At 46.3% G+C, this 22200-nt stretch overlaps 1 protein-coding gene across 1 annotated transcript in view; it reads right to left on the reverse strand.

The window, feature by feature from the left end:
• Nucleotides 1–22200, reverse strand: part of SYT13 (synaptotagmin 13) — a 46917-nt gene that overhangs the window by 19121 nt on the left and 5596 nt on the right. The window contains exon 2 of the mRNA XM_072119020.1: nt 11681–11873. Within this exon, the coding sequence (XP_071975121.1) occupies nt 11681–11873 (193 nt within the window). The remainder of the gene's footprint in view (nt 1–11680; nt 11874–22200) is intronic.

Genomic DNA, 22200 nt, shown 5'->3' on the forward strand with positions numbered 1-22200 from the left:
CCCCTCTGTGACTACACCCCCCATACACAGCGAGCTGCCATGTCCTGTGTGTCCTGACACCTTTCTATCATAGCCAGCAGGGGTCACGGGTCAGCATGGGCGCTCTGATCCCTCTGTGACTACATCCCCCATACACAGCGAGCTGCCATGTCCTGTGTGTCCTGACACCTTTCTATCTTAGCCAGCAGTGGTCAGGGGTCAGCATGGGCGCTCTGAACCCTCTGTGACTACATCCCCTATACACAGGGAGCTGCCATGTCCTGTGTGTCCTGACACCTTTCTATCATAGCCAGCAGTGGTCAGGGGTCAGCATGGGCGCTCTGACCCCTCTGTGACTACACCCCCCATACACAGCGAGCTGCCATGTCCTGTGTGTCCTGACACCTTTCTATCATAGCCAGCAGTGGTCAGGGGTCAGCATGGGCGCTCTGACCCCTCTGTGACTACATCCCCTATACACAGCGAGCTGCCATGTCCTGTGTGTCCTTTCTATCATAGCCAGCAGTGGTCAGGGGTCAGCATGGGCGCTCTGACCCCTCTGTGACTACACCCCCCATACACAGCGAGCTGCCATGTCCTGTGTGTCCTGACACCTTTCTATCATAGCCAGCAGTAGTCAGGGGTCAGCATGGGCGCTCTGACCCCTCTGTGACTACACCCCCCATACACAGCGAGCTGCCATGTCCTGTGCCCTGACACCTTTCTATCATAGCCAGCAGTGGTCAGGGGTCAGCATGGGCACTCTGACCCCTCTGTGACTACACCCCCCATACACAGCGAGCTGCCATGTCCTGTGTGTCCTGACAACTTTCTATCATAGCCAGCAGTGGTCAGGGGTCAGCATGGGCGCTCTGACCCCTCTGTGACTACACCCCCCATACACAGCAAGCTGCCATGTCCTGTGTGTCCTGACACCTTTCTATCATAGCCAGCAGTGGTCAGGTGTCAGCATGGGCGCTCTCACCCCTCTGTGACTACACCCCCATACACAGCGAGCTGCCATGTCCTGTGTGTCCTGACAACTTTCTATCATAGCCAGCAGTGGTCAGGGGTCAGCATGGGTGCTCTGACCTCTCTGTGACTACACACCCCCATACACAGCGAGCTGCCATGTCCTGCGTGTCCTGACACCTTTCTATCATAGCCAGCAGTGGTCAGGGGTCAGCGTGGGCGCTCTGACCCCTCTGTGACTACATCCCCCATACACAGCGAGCTGCCATGTCCTGTGTGTCCTGACACCTTTCTATCATAGCCAGCAGTGGTCAGGGGTCAGCATGGGCGCTCTGACCTCTCTGTGACTACACCCCCATACACAGCGAGCTGCCATGTCCTGCGTGTCCTGACACCTTTCTATCATAGCCAGCAGTGGTCAGGGGTCAGCATGGGCGCTCTGACCTCTCTGTGACTACACCCCCCATACACAGTAAGCTGCCATGTCCTGTGTGTCCTGACACCTTTCTATCATAGCCAGCAGTGGTGAGGGGTCAGCATGGGCGCTCTGACCCCTCTGTGACTACACCCCCCATACACAGCGAGCTGCCATGTCCTGTGTGTCCTGACACCTTTCTATCATAGCCAGCAGTGGTCAGGGGTCAGCATGGGCGCTCTGACCCCTCTGTGACTACACCCCCATACACAGCGAGCTGCCATGTCCTGTGTGTCCTGACAACTCTCTATCATAGCCAGCAGTGGTCAGGGGTCAGCATGGGTGCTCTGACCTCTCTTTGACTACACACCCCCATACACAGCGAGCTGCCATGTCCTGCGTGTCCTGACACCTTTCTATCATAGCCAGCAGTGGTCAGGGGTCAGCGTGGGCGCTCTGACCTCTCTGTGACTACACCCCCATACACAGCGAGCTGCCATGTCCTGTGTCCTGACACCTTTCTATCATAGCCAGCAGTGGTCAGGGGTCAGCATGGGTGCTCTGACCCCTCTGTGACTACACCTCCCATACACAGCGAGCTGCCATGTCCTGTGTGTCCTGACACCTTTCTATCATAGCCAGCAGTGGTCAGGGGTCAGCATGGGCGCTCTGACCCCTCTGTGACTACACCCCCCATACACAGCGAGCTGCCATGTCCTGTGTGTCCTGACACCTTTCTATCATAGCCAGCAGTGGTCAGGGGTCAGCATGGGCGCTCTGACCCCTCTGTGACTACACCCCCCATACACAGCGAGCTGCCATGTCCTGTGTGTCCTGACACCTTTCTATCATAGCCAGCAGTGGTCAGGGGTCAGCATGGGCGCTCTGACCTCTCTGTGACTACACCCCCCATACACAGTAAGCTGCCATGTCCTGTGTGTCCTGACACCTTTCTATCATAGCCAGCAGTGGTGAGGGGTCAGCATGGGCGCTCTGACCCCTCTGTGACTACACCCCCCATACACAGCGAGCTGCCATGTCCTGTGTGTCCTGACACCTTTCTATCATAGCCAGCAGTGGTCAGGGGTCAGCATGGGCGCTCTGACCCCTCTGTGACTACACCCCCCATACACAGCGAGCTGCCATGTCCTGTGTGTCCTGACACCTTTCTATCATAGCCAGCAGTGGTCAGGGGTCAGCATGGGCGCTCTGACCCCCCTGTGACTACACCCCCCATACACAGCGAGCTGCCATGTCCTGTGTGTCCTGACACCTTTCTATCATAGACAGCAGTGGTCAGGGGTCAGCATGGGTGCTCTGACCCCTCTGTGACTACACCTCCCATACACAGCGAGCTGCCATGTCCTGTGTGTCCTGACACCTTTCTATCATAGCCAGCAGTGGTCAGGGGTCAGCATGGGCGCTCTGACCCCCCTATGACTACACCCCCCCATACACAACGAGCTGCCATGTCCTGTGTGTCCTGACACCTTTCTATCTTAGCCAGCAGTGGTCAGGGGTCAGCATGGGCCCTCTGACCCCTCTGTGACTACATCCACTATACACAGGGAGCTGCCATGTCCTGTGTGTCCTGACAACTTTCTATCATAGCCAGCAGTGGTCAGGGGTCAGCATGGGCGCTCTGACCCCTCTGTGACTACACCCCCCATACACAGCGAGCTGCCATGTCCTGTGTGTCCTGACACCTTTCTATCATAGCCAGCAGTGGTCAGGGGTCAGCATGGGCGCTCTGACCCCTCTGTGACTACACCCCCCATACACAGCGAGCTGCCATGTCCTGTGTGTCCTGACACCTTTCTATCATAGCCAGCAGTGGTCAGGGGTCAGCATGGGCGCTCTGACCCCTCTGTGACTACACCCCCCATACACAGCGAGCTGCCATGTCCTGTGTGTCCTGACAGCTTTCTATCATAGCCAGCAGTGGTCAGGGGTCAGCATGGGCACTCTGACCCCTCTGTGACTACACCTCCCATACACAGCGAGCTGCCATGTCCTGTGTGTCCTGACACCTTTCTATCATAGCCAGCAGTGGTCAGGGGTCAGCATGGGCGCTCTGACCCCTCTGTGACTACACCCCCCATACACAGCGAGCTGCCATGTCCTGTGTCCTGACACCTTTCTATCACAGCCAGCAGTGGTCAGCATGGGTGCTCTGACCCCTCTGTGACTACACCCCCCATACACAGCGAGGTGCCATGTCCTGTGTCCTGACACCTTTCTATCATAGCCAGCAGTGGTCAGGGGTCAGCATGGGTGCTCTGACCTCTCTGTGACTACACACCCCCATACACAGCGAGCTGCCATGTCCTGCGTGTCCTGACACCTTTCTATCATAGCCAGCAATGGTCAGGGGTCAGCGTGGGCGCTCTGACCTCTCTGTGACTACACACCCCCATACACAGCGAGCTGCCATGTCCTGCGTGTCCTGACACCTTTCTATCATAGCTAGCAGTGGTCAGGGGTCAGCATGGGCGCTCTGACCTCTGTGTGACTACACCCCCCATACACAGGGAGCTGCCATGTCCTGTGTGTCCTGACACCTTTCTATCATAGCCAGCAGTGGTCAGGGGTCAGCATTGGTGCTCTGACCCCTCTGTGACTACACCCCCCATTACAGCGACCTACCATGTCCTGTGTGTCCTGACACCTTTCTATCATAGCCAGCAGTGGTCAGGGGTCAGCATGGGCGCTCTGACCCCTCTGTGACTACACCCCCCATACACAGCGAGCTGCCATGTCCTGTGTGTCCTGACACCTTTCTATCATAGCCAGCAGTGGTCACGGGTCAGCATGGGCGCTCTGACCCCTCTGTGACTACACCCCCCATACACAGCGAGCTGGCATGTCCTGTGTGTCCTGACACCTTTCTATCATAGCCAGCAGTGGTCAGGGGTCAGCATGGGCGCTCTGACCCCTCTGTGACTACACCCCCCATACACAGCGAGCTGCCATGTCCTGTGTGTCCTGACACCTTTCTATCATAGCCAGCAGTGGTCAGGGGTCAGCATGGGCGCTCTGACCCCCCCGTGACTACACCCCCCCATACACAACGAGCTGCCATGTCCTGTGTGTCCTGACACCTTTCTATCATAGCCAGCAGTGGTCAGGGGTCAGCATGGGGGCTCTGACCTCTCTGTGACTACACCCCCCATACACAGCGAGCTGCCATGTCCTGTGTGTCCTGACACCTTTCTATCATAGCCAGCAGTGGTCAGGGGTCAGCATGGGCGCTCTGACCCCTCTGTGACTACACCCCCCATACACAGCGAGCTGCCATGTCCTGACACCATTCTATCATAGCCAGCAGTGGTCAGGGGTCAGCATGGGTGCTCTGACCCCTCTGTGACTACACCCCCCATACACAGCGAGCTGCCATGTCCTGTGTGTCCTGACACCTTTCTATCATAGCCAGCAGTGGTTAGGGGTCAGCATGGGCGCTCTGACCTCTCTGTGACTACACCCCCATACACAGCGAGCTGCCATGTCCTGTGTCCTGACACCTTTCTATCATTGCCAGCAGTGGTCAGGGGTCAGCATGGGCGCTCTGACCCCTCTGTGACTACACCCCCCATACACAGCGAGCTGCCATGTCCTGTGTGTCCTGACAACTTTCTATCATAGCCAGCAGTGGTCAGGGGTCAGCATGGGCGCTCTGACCCCTCTGTGACTACACCCCCCATACACAGCGAGCTGCCATGTCCTGTGTGTCCTGACAACTTTCTATCATAGCCAGCAGTGGTCAGGGGTCAGCATGGGTGCTCTGACCCCTCTGTGACTACACCCCCATACACAGCGAGCTGCTATGTCCTGACACCTTTCTATCATAGCCAGCAGTGATCAGGGGTCAGCATGGGTGCTCTGACCTCTCTGTGACTACACCTCCCATACACAGCGAGCTGCCATGTCCTGTGCGTCCTGACACCTTTCTATCATAGCCAGCAGTGGTCAGGGGTCAGCATGGGCGCTCTGACCCCTCTGTGACTACATCCCCTATACACAGGGAGCTGCCGTGTCCTGTGTGTCCTGACACCTTTCTATCATAGCCAGCAGTGGTCAGGGGTCAGCATGGGCGCTCTGACCCCTCTGTGACTACACCCCCCATACACAGCAAGCTGCCATGTCCTGTGTGTCCTGACACCTTTCTATCATAGCTAGAAGTGGTCAGGGGTCAGCAAGGGTGCTCTGACCCATCTGTGACTACACCCCCCATACACAGCGAGCTGCCATGTCCTGTGTGTCCTATCACCTTTCTATCATAGCCAGCAGTGGTCAGGGGTCAGCATGGGCGCTTTGACCCCTCTGTGACTACACCCTGCCATACACAGCGAGCTGCCATGTCCTGTGTCCTGACACCTTTCTATCATAGCCAGCAGTGGTCAGGGTTCAGCATGGGTGCTCTGACCCCTCTGTGACTACACCCCCCATACACAGCGAGCTGCCATGTCCTGTGTGTCCTGACACCTTTCTATCATAGCCAGCAGTGGTAAGAGGTCAGCATGGGCGCTCTGACCCCTCTGTGACTACAGTCCCCATACACAGCGAGCTGCCATGTCCTGTGTGTCCTGACACCTTTCTATCATAGCCAGCAGTGGTCAGGGGTCAGCATGGGTGCTCTGACTTCTCTGTGGCTACACCCACCATACACATCGAGCTGCCATGTCCTGTGTGTCCTGAAACCTTTCTATCATAGCCAGCAGTGGCCAGGGGTCAGCATGGGCGCTCTGACCCCTCTGTGACTACAGCCCCACACACAGCGAGCTGCCATGTCCTGTGTGTCCTGACACCTTTCTATCATAGCCAGCAGTGGTCAGGGGTCAGCATGGGTGCTCTGACCCCTCTGTGACTACACCCCCCATACACAGCGAGCTGCCATGTCCTGTGTGTCCTGACACCTTTCTATCATAGCCAGCAGTGGTCAGGGGTCAGCATAGGTGCTGTGACCTCTCTGTGACTACACCCCCATGCACAGCGAGCTGCCATGTCCTGTGTGTCCTGACACCTTTCTATCATAGCCAGCAGTGGTCAGGGGTCAGCATGGGCGCTCTGACCCCTCTGTGACTACACCCCCCATACACAGCGAGCTGCCATGTCCTGTGTGTCCTGACACCTTTCTATCATAGCCAGCAGTGGTCAGGGTTCAGCATGGGTGCTCTGACCCCTCTGTGACTACACCCCCCATACACAGCGAGCTGCCATGTCCTGTGTGTCCTGACACCTTTCTATCATAGCCAGCAGTGGTCAGAGGTCAGCATGGGCGCTCTGACCCCTCTGTGACTACAGTCCCCATACACAGCGAGCTGCCATGTCCTGTGTGTCCTGACACCTTTCTATCATAGCCAGCAGTGGTCAGGGGTCAGCATGGGTGCTCTGACTTCTCTGTGGCTACACCCACCATACACATCGAGCTGCCATGTCCTGTGTGTCCTGAAACCTTTCTATCATAGCCAGCAGTGGCCAGGGGTCAGCATGGGCGCTCTGACCCCTCTGTGACTACAGCCCCACACACAGCGAGCTGCCATGTCCTGTGTGTCCTGACACCTTTCTATCATAGCCAGCAGTGGTCAGGGGTCAGCATTGGTGCTGTGACCTCTCTGTGACTACACCCCCATGCACAGCGAGCTGCCTTGTCCTGTGTGTCCTGACACCTTTCTATCATAGCCAGCAGTGGTCAGGGGACTGCATGGGCGCTCTGACCCCTCTGTGACCACAACCCCCATACACAGCAAGCTGCCATGTCCTGTGTGTCCTGACACCTTTCTATCATAGCCAGCAGTGGTCAGGGGTCAGCATGGGCGCTCTGACTCCTCTGTGATTACACCCCATATACACAGCAAGCTGCCATGTCCTGTGTGTCCTGACACCTTTCTATCATAGCCAGCAGTGGTCAGGGGTCAGCATGGGTGCTCTGACCTCTCTGTGACTACACCCCCCATACACAGCGAGCTGCCATGTCCTGTGTGTCCTGACACCTTTCTATCATAGCCAGCAGTGGTCAGGGGTCAGAATGGGCGCTCTGACCCCTCTGTGACTACACCCCCCCATACACAGCAAGCTGCCATGTCCTGTGTGTCCTGACACCTTTCTATCATAGCCAGCAGTGGTCAGCATGGGCGCACTGACCCCTCTGTAACTACACCCCCATACACAGCGAGCTGCCATGTTCTGTGTGTCCTGACACCTTTCTATCATAGCCAGCAGTGGTCAGGGGTCAGCATGGGTGCTCAGACCCCTCTGTGACTACACCCCTCATACACAGCGAGCTGCCATGTCCTGTGTGTCCTGACACCTTTCTATCATAGCCAGCAGTGGTCAGGGGTCAGTATGGGCGCTCTGACCCCTCTGTGACTACACCTCCCATACACAGCGAGCTGCCATGTCCTGTGTGTCCTGACACCTTTCTATCATAGCCAGCAGTGGTCAGGGGTCAGCATGCGTGCTCTGACCCCTCTGTGACTACACCCCCATTAACAGCGAGCTGCCATGTCCTGTGTGTCCTGACACCTTTCTATCATAGCCAGCAGTGGTCAGGGGTCAGCATAGGTGCTGTGACCTCTTTGTGACTACACCCCCATGCACAGCGAGCTGCCTTGTCCTGTGTGTCCTGACACCTTTCTATCATAGCCAGCAGTGGTCAGGGGACTGCATGGGTGCTCTGACCCCTCTGTGACTACACCCCCCATACACAGCGAGCTGCCATGTCCTGTGTGTCCTGACACCTTTCTATCATAGCCAGCAGTGGTCAGGGGTCAGCATGGGCGCTCTGACCCCTCTGTGATTACACCCCATATACACAGCAAGCTGCCATGTCCTGTGTGTCCTGACACCTTTCTATCATAGCCAGCAGTGGTCAGGGGTCAGCATGGGTGCTCTGACCCCTCTGTGACTACACCCCCCATACACAGCGAGCTGCCATGTCCTGTGTGTCCTGACACCTTTCTATCATAGCCAGCAGTGGTCAGGGGTCAGCATGGGCGCTCTGACCCCTCTTTGACTACACCCCCCCATACACAGCAAGCTGCCATGTCCTGTGTGTCCTGACACCTTTCTATCATAGCCAGCAGTGGTCAGCATGGGCGCACTGACCCCTCTGTAACTACACCCCCATACACAGCGAGCTGCCATGTTCTGTGTGTCCTGACACCTTTCTATGATAGCCAGCAGTGGTCAGGGGTCAGCATGGGTGCTCTGACCCCTCTGTGACTAAACCCCTTATACACAGCGAGCTGCCATGTCCTGTGTGTCCTGACACCTTTCTATCATAGCCAGCAGTGGTCAGGGGTCAGCATGGGCGCTCTGACCCCTCTTTGACTACACCCCCCCATACACAGCAAGCTGCCATGTCCTGTGTGTCCTGACACCTTTCTATCATAGCCAGCAGTGGTCAGGGGTCAGCATGGGGGCTCTGACCCCTCTGTGACTACACCCACCATACACAGCGAGCTGCCATGTTCTGTGTGTCCTGACACCTTTCTATGATAGCCAGCAGTGGTCAGGGGTCAGCATGGGTGCTCTGACCGCTCTGTGATTACACCCCCCATACACAGCGAGCTGCCATGTCCTGTGTGTCCTGACACCTTTTTATCATAGCCAGCAGTGGTCAGGGGTCAGCATGGGCGCTCTGACCCCTCTGTGACTACACCCCCCATACACAGCGAGCTGCCATGTCCTGTGTCCTGACACCTTTCTATCATAACCAGCAGTGGTCAGGGGTCAGCATGGGCGCTCTGACTTCTCTGTGGCTACACCCACCTTACACAGCGAGCTGCCATGTCCTGTGTGTCCTGACACCTTTCTATCATAGCCAGCAGTGGTCAGGGGTCATCATGGGTGCTCTGACCCCTCTGTGACTACAGCCCCACACACAGCGAGCTGCCATGTCCTGTGTGTCCTGACACCTTTCTATCATAGCCTGTAGTGGTCAGGGGTCAGCATGGGTGCTCTGACCCCTCTGTGACTACACCCCCCATACACAGCGAGCTGCCATGTCCTGTGTCCTGACACCTTTCTATCATAGCCAGCAGTGGTCAGGGGTCAGCATGGGTGCTCTGACCCCTCTGTGACTACACCCCCCATACACAGCGAGCTGCCATGTCCTGTGTGTCCTGACACCTTTCTATCATAGCCAGCAGTGGTCAGGGGTCAGCATAGGTGCTGTGACCTCTATGTGACTACACCCCCATGCACAGCGAGCTGCCTTGTCCTGTGTGTCCTGACACCTTTCTATCATAGCCAGCAGTGGTCAGGGGACTGCATGGGCGCTCTGACCCCTCTGTGACCACACCCCCCATACACAGCGAGCTGCCATGTCCTGTGTGTCCTGACACCTTTCTATCATAGCCTGTAGTGGTCAGGGGTCAGCATGGGCGCTCTGACCCCTCTGTGACTACACCCCCTATACACAGCGAGCTGCCATGTTCTGTGTGTCCTGACACCTTTCTATCAAAGCCAGCAGTGGTCAGCATGGGCGCACTGGCCCCTCTGTAAATACACCCCCATACACAGCGAGCTGCCATGTTCTGTGTCCTGACACCTTTCTATCATAGCCAGCAGTGGTCAGGGGTCAGCATGGGTGCTCTGACCCCTCTGTGACTACACCCCCATACACAGCGAGCTGCCATGTCCGGTGTGTCCTGACACCTTTCTATCATAGCCAGCAGTGGTCAGGGGTCAGCATGGGTGCTCTGACTTCTCTGTGGCTACACCCACCTTACACAGCGATCTGCCATGTCCTGTTTGTCCTGACACCTTTCTATCATAGCCAGCAGTGGTCAGGGGTCAGCATGGGTGCTCTGACCCCTCTGTGACTACACCCCCATACACAGCGAGCTGCCATGTCCTGTGTGTCCTGACACCTTTCTATCATAGCCAGCAGTGGTCAGGGGTCAGCATGGGTGCTCTGACCCCTCTGTGACTACACCCCCCATACACAGCGAGCTGCCATGTCCTGTGTATCCTGACACCTTTCTATCATAGCCAGCAGTGGTCAGGGGTCAGCATGGGTGCTCTGACCCCTCTGTGACTACATCCCCCATACACAGCGAGCTGCCATGTCCTGTGTGTCCTGACACCTTTCTATCATAGCCAGCAGTGGTCAGGGGTCAGCATGGGCGCTCTGACCCCTCTGTGACTACACCCCCATACACAGCGAGCTGCCATGTCCTGTGTGTCCTGACACCTTTCTATCATAGCCAGCAGTGGTCAGGGGTCAGCATGGGTGCTCTGACCCCTCTGTGACTACAGTCCCCATACACAGCGAGCTGCCATGTCCTGTGTGTCCTGACACCTTTCTATCATAGCCAGCAGTGGTCAGGGGACAGCATGGGCGCTCTGACCCCTCTGTGACTACATCCCCCATACACAGCGAGCTTCCATGTCCTGTGTCCTGACACCTTTCTATCATAGCCAGCAGTGGTCAGGGGTCAGCATGGGTGCTCTGACCCCTCTGTGACTACACCCCCATACACAGCGAGCTGCCATGTCCTGTGTGTCCTGACACCTTTCTATCATAGCCAGCAGTGGTCAGGGGTCAGCATGGGTGCTCTGACCCCTCTGTGACTACACCCCCCATACACAGCGAGCTGCCATGTCCTGTGTGTCCTGACACTTTTCTCTCATAGCCAGCAGTGGTCAGGGGTCAGCATGGGTGCTCTGACCCTTCTAGATTACAATGGGTTTGCTATGTGGGGACCTGGAGTATGCAGGATGCTAAAGCATCTATTAAGTATCTTCTGTTTTACCACCAACTGGTTATTCCTGTTTATCCCTTAGGCATCTGACATCTCCGCTGGGCACAAGCCTTAGTATCTGGAGGTGTTGTCACTATTTGTCTTATTCATTAACTGTAACATTGGTGTGTTTTGTGGCAGGATGTCTTCAGGGTCTACTCAGACACCTGCCCTGAATGTGACTGGTACTTCATTGTGCAGAGGGGGCTCCAAAAAACTTGTCTGGGCACACACAGATCTTAGGAAGCAAACTACTGACCCAAATAACGGTCAAAATTTTGTTAAAAAGTTATCCAAACCAATGTAAAACAAGTTATTCTACTTTAGAATTTATTCCCTCACTCATTTTGAAGACTTTTACTTGCTGGGGGTGTAGAGAAGTAGCTGAAAAAACTCTCTTAACCCAATCATACGGAGCCACAGAGTATTAGATTAGGTTACAACATTTAACAAGTATTATAGGGAGAGAGGGGAATAATGTCTGTTCACATTATCCATTTCCTATTAGACAATGGGGTTACTGTCACTTTAAGACCCCCACCCCCCACCCTTGCCCCAGTTCTAGTACCTGAGACCAATCCTCCTGAGATGGTTTCCACAGATTTCTTCTCTTCCTTCGCGCTGTTCAGCTCGTTCAAAGCGTTCAAAGCTTGGTCTTTGCAATTTACAATCTCGGGGGAAGTCTCCTTGGCGGAGATGATGTGAGGGAAGCGGAGTTGCGCCTGTGGCTGGACCGGTTCTGTGCATCTGTAGACATTCATCTGATAGAAGGGAAGTAATAGAAGGAGGTTGGATACACATGGAAACAGTCACGGAATGCGCTGATGATAAAACTGATACAATGTAGCGACATGGAAAGTTGTTTGTAAACATTTAGAACTCTGAGAATCTTACGTTACATCAATGGGATGTTACTGGGGGTCCAGGGGTTTTACTACTTGTTATTGGACCTGATTGTAAGACCTTGAAATATGTCTCATAATAGACTCAACAGCTTAAAGGGAACCTGTCACCTGATTTACCCCATTAATCTATCAACCCCCTCATAGAGGATATGAATTTCTAGAATCTAGAACTTTTTCTTTTATGTGAAATTTCATCCGTTCACCTACAAAAAAAATCTCATGTGACAATGAGCAGAGAAGAGTTATTTTCGTCTAAAATGAGTCAAGTTCAGAGGCTACAGGGGAGGGTCACTTTAGACTTCCCTATTTTCTGTTTTATAGCACCTAGAATCATACTGCTGGTGTCATATTAAAGATAAGAATCGCATCAGGATAGTTGGAACTAGAGTTACAGGTAAATAAAAAAATGACTTTATTTTCAACTTCGACAATATAACAGACTGGTATATAACAGTCCGGTATATTGTCGAACTTGAAAATAAGGTGATTCTAACTACTGAGCAGCACGTCTTGGATATTCCTGGTTATTTTCATAGCCTGGAGTCTTTGTAAGACTCCTGGACCTCTCATTCTGCAAGATCTGTAACAGTGTGCCAGTAGCACGCTGCTACAGACACATATCAGAATGTAGTAGTGTAGTATATAGTAGCAGCGATCAGAACCCTTAGGTCTATTGGAAATTTTGTGTTACTTTCATTTTCTGTTAATTTTGCCATTGGTTTCCGATTACCAGGTTATGAACCCTGAACGCTGATATATAATGGTGGTCATTTACTAAGGGCCCGATTCGCGTTTTCCCGATGTGTTACCCGAATATTTCCGATTTGCGCCGATTTCCCCTGAATTGCCCCGGGATTTAGGCGCACGCGATCAGATTGTGGCGCATCGGCGCTGGCATGCACGCGACGGAAATCGGGGGGCGTGGTCGAACGAAAACCCGACGGATTCGGAAAAACCGCCGCATTTAAAACAAAAAATCTGTTGCGGAGTTTACACTTACCTTCACTCAGCCCGGCTCGGTGAACTCCAGTGCGTTCCGATGCTTTTCAGCGCAGCAGCGCCACCTTGTGGACGGCGGAGGAACTACCTTAATGAATCCCGGCCGGACCCGAATCCACTGCAGAGAACGCGCCGCTGGATCGCGAATGGACCAGGTAAGTAAATCTGCCCCAATGTGTTACCCCACTATTTCTTATGTATATGTTTTGTCTTGTGTGTATGTTGTCAAATATAAAAGACTCCAGGCTGTCATGGGAATGTGTCTTTACTCACCAATGATGATCTGAGCAATGTGCAGCAAATACCTGTATTTATGGAGATGGCTCAGCCTGTGAGCCCTCTCTATACACTCTTCACGGCCTTGTAACCTGATATTACTGCTTGTATTTCCAGTTCTGCAGATCACAGAACCACAAACCTGATGCAATTTTAAAGACAAGATTCTTATCTTTAATATGACACCAGCAGCATGTTTCTAGGTGCTATAAAAACAAAGACAGAGGCTTCTGAAATGACAGCCCTCTGTAGCCTCTAAACTTGACTCATCTCAGACATCCCAGATTTTTATATGTAAACAAGAAAGGACATGTCATCGTGTGGGCTACTAGTTTAATTAGGTAAAATTTGGTGACAGGGTCCAATTTCAGTATTATGGATCTCTCCTTTACGGAGTTAATGAGTAACGAGACATGTAGCGGCTCCCGTCACCCGGGGAGACCCGGCTCCCGCATTCATTTACACGTTTGGCGCTGTCATCGCTTCCCTGTCCTCGCCGCGTTGCTTGGTAACTATATGAGAACTTTCGGAAAGGTCTAGATCTGAGAGGAGTTTTACAGAAACAATCTGCGCGCTGACACGTCCTCATGGGGTCAGGAGGGAGAAGAAACCAGAAGATTATCGCAGGCGCGTGATACATATTATATAATTTATACCAGGAGAGACCCGAGCGGAGACTGGAGGAGGAGGAGCGGTCTATTAATAGAAGAGACTCCTGCACCAGGTCCTTCTATCTATTCACACTTGATACATTACTATGCACACTTTAGGGATACAAAATGTCCCAGGATGTATATATTTTGCACTGATATGTATGTGATGACTACTGTGTATAGAAATGTATCAATATATATCAATTTTATATGTATAAATCTAATTTTATGTAAATCAAAAGTACATCATAGTGCAGCAACGTTTCGGCTCCAAGGAGCCTTTTTCAAGCTCTTGAAAAAGGCTCCTTGGAGCCGAAACGTTGCTGCACTATGATGTACTTTTGAGCATGGAATAAAAACAACACTTTTTTCACCGTACGACCTGGAGTGCTGCCTGCTTTCGTCTACCTACTCTGGAGGACTTGAGGCCCAGTCCTATTGAGCCTGCACCCACAACAAACCATTATTCCCGTGTGCTGTTTGGATAGATAAATAGATAGATATGATATGAGAAAGATAGATAGAAAGATAGATACATAGATAGGAGATAGATAGATAGATAGATAGGAGATAGATAGATAGATAGATAGATAGATAGATAGATAGGAGATAGATAGATAGATATATAGATAGATAGGAGATAGATAGATAGATAGATAGATAGATAGATAGGAGATAGATAGATAGATAGGAGATAGATAGATAGATAGATAGGAGATAGATAGATAGATAGGAGATAGATAGATAGATAGATAGATATGAGATAGATAGATAGATAGATATATAGATAGATAGATATGAGATAGATAGATAGATAGATAGATAGGAGATAGATAGATAGATAGATAGGAGATAGATAGATAGATAGATAGATAGATAGGAGATAAATAGATAGATATGATATGAGAAAGATAGATAGAAAGATAGATAGATAGATAGATAGGAGATAGATAGATAGATAGATAGATAGATAGGAGATAGATAGATAGATAGATAGATAGATAGATAGGAGATAGATAGATAGATAGATAGATAGATAGATAGATAGGAGATAGATAGATAGATAGGAGATAGATAGATAGATAGATAGATAGATAGATAGGAGATAGATAGATAGATAGATAGATAGATAGATAGATAGATAGGAGATAGATAGATAGATAGATAGATAGATAGATAGATAGATAGATAGGAGATAGATAGATATATAGATAGATAGATAGATAGATAGATAGGAGATAGATAGGAGATAGATAGATAGATAGATAGATAGATAGGAGATAGATAGATAGATAGATAGATAGATAGATAGATAGATAGGAGATAGATAGATAGATATGAGATAGAGAGATAGATAGATATGAGATAGATAGATAGATAGATAGATAGGAGATAGATAGATAGATAGATAGATAGATAGATAGATAGATAGGAGATAGATAGATAGATAGATAGGAGATAGATAGGAGATAGATAGATAGATAGATAGATAGGAGATAGATAGATATGAGATAGATAGATAGATAGATAGATAGATAGATAGATAGATAGATAGATAGGAGATAGATAGATAGATATGAGATAGATAGATAGATATGAGATAGATAGATAGATAGATAGATAGATAGATAGGAGATAGATAGATAGATAGATAGATAGATAGATAGATAGGAGATAGATAGATAGATAGATAGATAGATAGGAGATAGATAGATAGATATGAGATAGAGAGATAGATAGATATGAGATAGATAGATAGATAGATAGATAGGAGATAGATAGATAGATAGATAGATAGGAGATAAATAGATAGATAGATAGATAGATAGATAGATAGATAGGAGATAGATAGATAGATAGATAGATAGATAGATAGATAGATAGGAGATAGATAGATAGATAGATAGATAGGAGATAGATAGATAGATAGATAGATAGATAGGAGATAGATAGATAGATAGATAGATAGATAGATAGGAGATAGATAGATAGATAGATAGGAGATAGATAGATAGATAGATAGATAGATAGATAGATAGATAGGAGATAGATAGATAGATAGATAGATAGATAGGAGATAGATAGATAGATAGGAGATAGATAGATAGATATGAGATAGATAGATAGATATGAGATAGATACCCTGTTTCCCCGAAAATAAGACAGTGTCTTATATTAATTTTTGCTTCTTAAGTGGCACTAGGTCTTATTTTCAGGGGATGTCTTATTTTTCCATGAACAAGAATTTACATTTATTGGTGAACAAAAAAATCTACTTCTCTAGCATTCCTATAACTCTCCAAATTCTGAATTTCTTGCTGTATTTCTTAGAATCATTGGCCACAATTTCTCATGTTTAGTGAAAGCACTTTCCAGAAATGACGCCATCTTATCCTGCTAGCTGTTGGTATCACATTTGCAGCACAACAGCCGGTGATTTACTTCCATGAATTCTTCCCCATGTCACAATCTTCTGCAGCATCTAAAAGATTTACTAATACTAATGTATGTCGTGGGGGGAGCTGCTGCAATGACTGCCGCTAGGTCTTATTTTCAGGGGAGGCCTTATATTTCTAAGCCTAAACAAAATTGTACTAGGTCTTATTTTCAGGGGATGTCTTATTTTAGGGGAAACAGGGTAGATAGATAGATAGATAGATAGATAGATAGATAGATATGAGATAGATAGATAGATAGATATGAGATAGATAGACAGGAGATAGATAGATAGGAGATAGATAGATAGATAGGAGATAGATAGATAGATAGATAGATAGATAGATAGATAGATAGATAGATAGATAGACAGGAGATAGATAGATAGATAGATAGATATGAGATAGATAGATAGGAGATAGATAGATAGATAGATAGATAGATAGATAGATAGGAGATAGATAGATAGATAGATAGATAGATAGATAGGAGATAGATAGATAGGAGATAGATAGATAGATAGATAGATAGATAGATAGATAGATAGGAGATAGATAGATAGATAGATAGATAGATAGATAGATAGATAGATATGAGATAGATAGACAGGAGATAGATAGATAGGAGATAGATAGATAGATAGGAGATAGATAGATAGATAGATAGATAGACAGGAGATAGATAGATAGATAGATAGATATGAGATAGATAGATAGGAGATAGATAGATAGATAGATAGATAGGAGATAGATAGATAGATAGATAGATAGGAGATAGATAGATAGGAGATAGATAGATAGATAGATAGGAGATAGATAGATAGATAGATAGATAGATAGATAGATAGATATGAGATAGATAGATAGATAGATAGATATGAGATAGATAGATAGATAGATAGATAGATAGATACATAGATAGATATGAGATAGATAGATAGATAGATAGATAGATAGATATGAGATAGATAGATAGATAGATAGATAGGAGATAGATAGATAGATAGATAGATAGATAGACAGGAGATAGATAGGAGATAGATAGATAGATAGGAGATAGATAGATAGGAGATAGATAGATAGATAGATAGATAGATAGATAGATAGATAGATATGAGATAGATAGATAGATAGATAGGAGATAGATAGATAGATAGATAGATAGATAGATATGAGATAGATAGATAGATAGATAGATAGGAGATAGATAGATAGATAGATAGATAGATAGGAGATAGATAGATAGATAGATAGGAGATAGATAGATAGATAGATAGATAGATAGATAGATAGATAGATAGGAGATAGATAGATAGATAGATAGATATGAGATAGATAGATAGATATGAGATAGATAGATAGATAGATAGATAGATAGGAGATAGATAGATAGATATATAGATAGATAGGAGATAGATAGATAGATAGATAGATAGATAGATAGATAGATAGGAGATAGATAGATAGATAGGAGATAGATAGATAGATAGGAGATAGATAGATAGATAGGAGATAGATAGATAGATAGATATGAGATAGATAGATAGATAGATATATAGATAGATAGATATGAGATAGATAGATAGATAGATAGATAGGAGATAGATAGATAGATAGATAGATAGATAGATAGATAGATAGGAGATAGATAGATAGATAGATAGATAGATAGATAGAAGATAAATAGATAGATATGATATGAGAAAGATAGATAGAAAGATAGATAGATAGATAGATAGATAGGAGATAGATAGATAGATAGATAGATAGATAGGAGATAGATAGATAGATAGATAGATAGATAGGAGATAGATAGATAGATAGATAGATAGATAGATAGATAGGAGATAGATAGATAGATAGGAGATAGATAGATAGATAGATAGATAGGAGATAGATAGATAGATAGATAGATAGGAGATAGATAGATAGATAGATAGATAGATAGATAGATAGATAGATAGGAGATAGATAGATAGATAGATAGATAGATAGATAGGAGATAGATAGGAGATAGATAGATAGATAGATAGATAGATAGATAGGAGATAGATAGATAGATAGATAGATAGGAGATAGATAGATAGATAGATAGATAGGAGATAGATAGATAGATATGAGATAGAGAGATAGATAGATATGAGATAGATAGATAGATAGATAGATAGATAGGAGATAGATAGATAGATAGATAGATAGATAGATAGATAGGAGATAGATAGATAGATAGATAGGAGATAGATAGATAGATAGATAGATAGATAGATAGATAGATAGATAGGAGATAGATAGATATGAGATAGATAGATAGATAGATAGATAGATAGATAGGAGATAGATAGATAGATATGAGATAGATAGATAGATATGAGATAGATACCCTGTTTCCCCGAAAATAAGACAGTGTCTTATATTAATTTTTGCTTCTTAAGTGGCACTAGGTCTTATTTTCAGGGGATGTCTTATTTTTCCATGAACAAGAATTTACATTTATTGGTGAACAAAAAAATCTACTTCTCTAGCATTCCTATAACTCTCCAAATTCTGAATTTCTTGCTGTATTTCTTAGAATCATTGGCCACAATTTCTCATGTTTAGTGAAAGCACTTTCCAGAAATGACGCCATCTTATCCTGCTAGCTGTTGGTATCACATTTGCAGCACAACAGCCGGTGATTTACTTCCATGAATTCTTCCCCATGTCACAATCTTCTGCAGCATCTAAAAGATTTACTAATACTAATGTATGTCGTGGGGGGAGCTGCTGCAATGACTGCCGCTAGGTCTTATTTTCAGGGGAGGCCTTATATTTCTAAGCCTAAACAAAATTGTACTAGGTCTTATTTTCAGGGGATGTCTTATTTTAGGGGAAACAGGGTAGATAGATAGATAGATAGATAGATAGATAGATAGATAGATAGATAGATATGAGATAGATAGACAGGAGATAGATAGATAGGAGATAGATAGATAGATAGGAGATAGATAGATAGATAGATAGATAGATAGATAGATAGATAGATAGATAGATAGACAGGAGATAGATAGATAGATAGATAGATATGAGATAGATAGATAGGAGATAGATAGATAGATAGATAGATAGGAGATAGATAGATAGATAGATAGATAGATAGATAGATAGGAGATAGATAGATAGGAGATAGATAGATAGATAGATAGATAGGAGATAGATAGATAGATAGATAGATAGATAGATAGATAGATAGATATGAGATAGATAGATAGATAGATAGATATGAGATAGATAGATAGATAGATAGATAGATAGATACATAGATAGATATGAGATAGATAGATAGATAGATAGATAGATAGATAGATAGATATGAGATAGATAGATAGATAGATAGATAGGAGATAGATAGATAGATAGATAGATAGATAGATAGACAGGAGATAGATAGATAGATAGATAGATAGATATGAGATAGATAGATAGATAGATAGATAGGAGATAGATAGATAGATAGATAGATAGATAGATAGATAGATAGATAGATATGAGATAGATAGATAGATAGATATGAGATAGATAGATAGATAGATAGATAGATAGATAGATAGATAGATAGATATGAGATAGATAGGAGATAGATAGATAGATAGATAGATAGGAGATATATATATATATATATATATATATATATATATATATATATAGGAGATAGATAGATAGATATATAGATAGATAGATAGATAGATAGATAGATAGGAGATAGATAGGAGATAGATAGATAGATAGATAGATAAATAGATAGATAGATAGATATGAGATAGATAGATAGATAGATAGATAGATAGATAGATAGATAGATAGGAGATAGATAGGAGATAGATAGATAGATAGATAGATAGATAGATATGGGAGGATAGATAGATAGATAGATAGATAGATAGATAATGGATAGATAGATAGATAATGGATAGATATAACAATGGATCCCCTGGGGTACCAGGTGCTCTTATAACTTTAGATAAATAATATGACTTTTGCTGTTATCTGCCCCGGGAGATCTTTCATTCTTTCATATTGGAATAAATTATGAATTTATTTATCTGCGGTGAAATAAACCTCTGAAATCTTATTTCTCTTCTGGAGCAGCAGCTGCTCATCTCCCGCAGAAGTAATAAACATGATGGACAGATTTCTAGGAAGATGTTTACCTACCTGCAAAGAGGTCACAGAATATGGGCAGGAATTGAGCCGATTTAACCACACCATGCCAAATGTTACATAGTAATCTCCTGAGCTCCCCCTATTGGTGGTGTATATACAGTATGTAGTAATCTCCTGAGCTCCCCCTTGTGGTGGCTGTATATACAGTATGCAGTAATCTCCTGAGCTCCTCCTAGTGGTGGCTGTATATACAGTATGTATTAGTCTCCTGAGCTCACCTAGTGGTGGCTGTATATATAGTATGGATTATTCCCCTGAGCTCCACTAGTGGTGGCTGTATATACAGTATGTATTAGTCTCCTGAGCTCCCCTAGTGGTGGTTGTATATACAGTATGTAGTAATCTCCTGAGCCCCCCCTAGTGGTGGTGTATATACAGTATATAGTAATCTCCTGAGCTCCTCCTAGTGGTGGCTGTATATACAGTATGTAGTAATCTCCTGAGCTCCCGCTAGTGTTGGCTGTATATACAGTATGTAGTATTCTCCTGAGCTCCTCCTAGTGGTGGTGTATATACAGTATATAATAATCTCCTGAGCTCCTTCTAGTGGTGGCTGTATATACAGTATGTAGTAATCTCCTGAGCTCCCTCTAGTGATGGCTGTATATATAGTATGTATTATTCCCCTGAGCTCCACTAGTGGTGGTGTATATACAGTATATAATAATCTCCTGAGCTCCCCTTGTGGTGGTTGTATATACAGTATGTAGTAATCTCCTGAGCTCCCCTAGTGGTGGTGTATATACAGTATATAATAATCTCCTGAGCTCCTTCTAGTGGTGGCTGTATATACAGTATGTATTAGTCTCCTGAGCTCCCCTAGTGGTGGTTGTATATACAGTATGTAGTAATCTCCTGAGCTCCTCCTAGTGGTTGCTGTATATACAGTATGTAGTAATCTCCTGAGCTCCTCCTAGTGGTGGTGTATATACAGTATGAAGTAATCTCCTGAGCTCCTCCTAGTGGTGGCTGTATATACAGTATGTAGTTATCTCCTGAGCTCCTCCTAGTGGTGGTGTATATACAGTATATAATAATCTCCTGAGCTCCTTCTAGTGGTGGCTGTATATATAGTATGTATTATTTCCCTGAGCTCCACTAGTGGTGGTGTATATACAGTATATAATAATCTCCTGAGCTCCCCTAGTGGTGGTTGTATATACAGTATGTAGTAATCTCCTGAGCTCCCCTAGTGGTGGTGTATATACAGTATATAATAATCTCCTGAGCTCCTTCTAGTGGTGGCTGTATATACAGTATGTAGTAATCTCCTGAGCTCCTCCTAGTGGTTGCTGTATATACAGTATGTAGTAATCTCCTGAGCTCCTCCTAGTGGTGGTGTATATACAGTATATATTAATCTCCTGAGCTCCTTCTAGTGGTGGCTGTATATACAGTATGTATTAGTCTCATGAGCTCCCCTAGTGGTGGCTGTATATACAGTATGTAGTAATCTCCTGAGCTCCCCCTAGTGGTGGCTGTATATACAGTATGTAGTTATCTCCTGAGCTCCTCCTAGTGGTGGTGTATATACAGTATATAATAATCTCCTGAGCTCCTTCTAGTGGTGGCTGTATATATAGTATGTATTATTTCCCTGAGCTCCACTAGTGGTGGTGT

This window comes from Engystomops pustulosus, chromosome 7 (assembly GCF_040894005.1).
Source record: "Engystomops pustulosus chromosome 7, aEngPut4.maternal, whole genome shotgun sequence".
In the NCBI taxonomy this organism is placed as follows: Eukaryota; Metazoa; Chordata; class Amphibia; order Anura; family Leptodactylidae; genus Engystomops; species Engystomops pustulosus.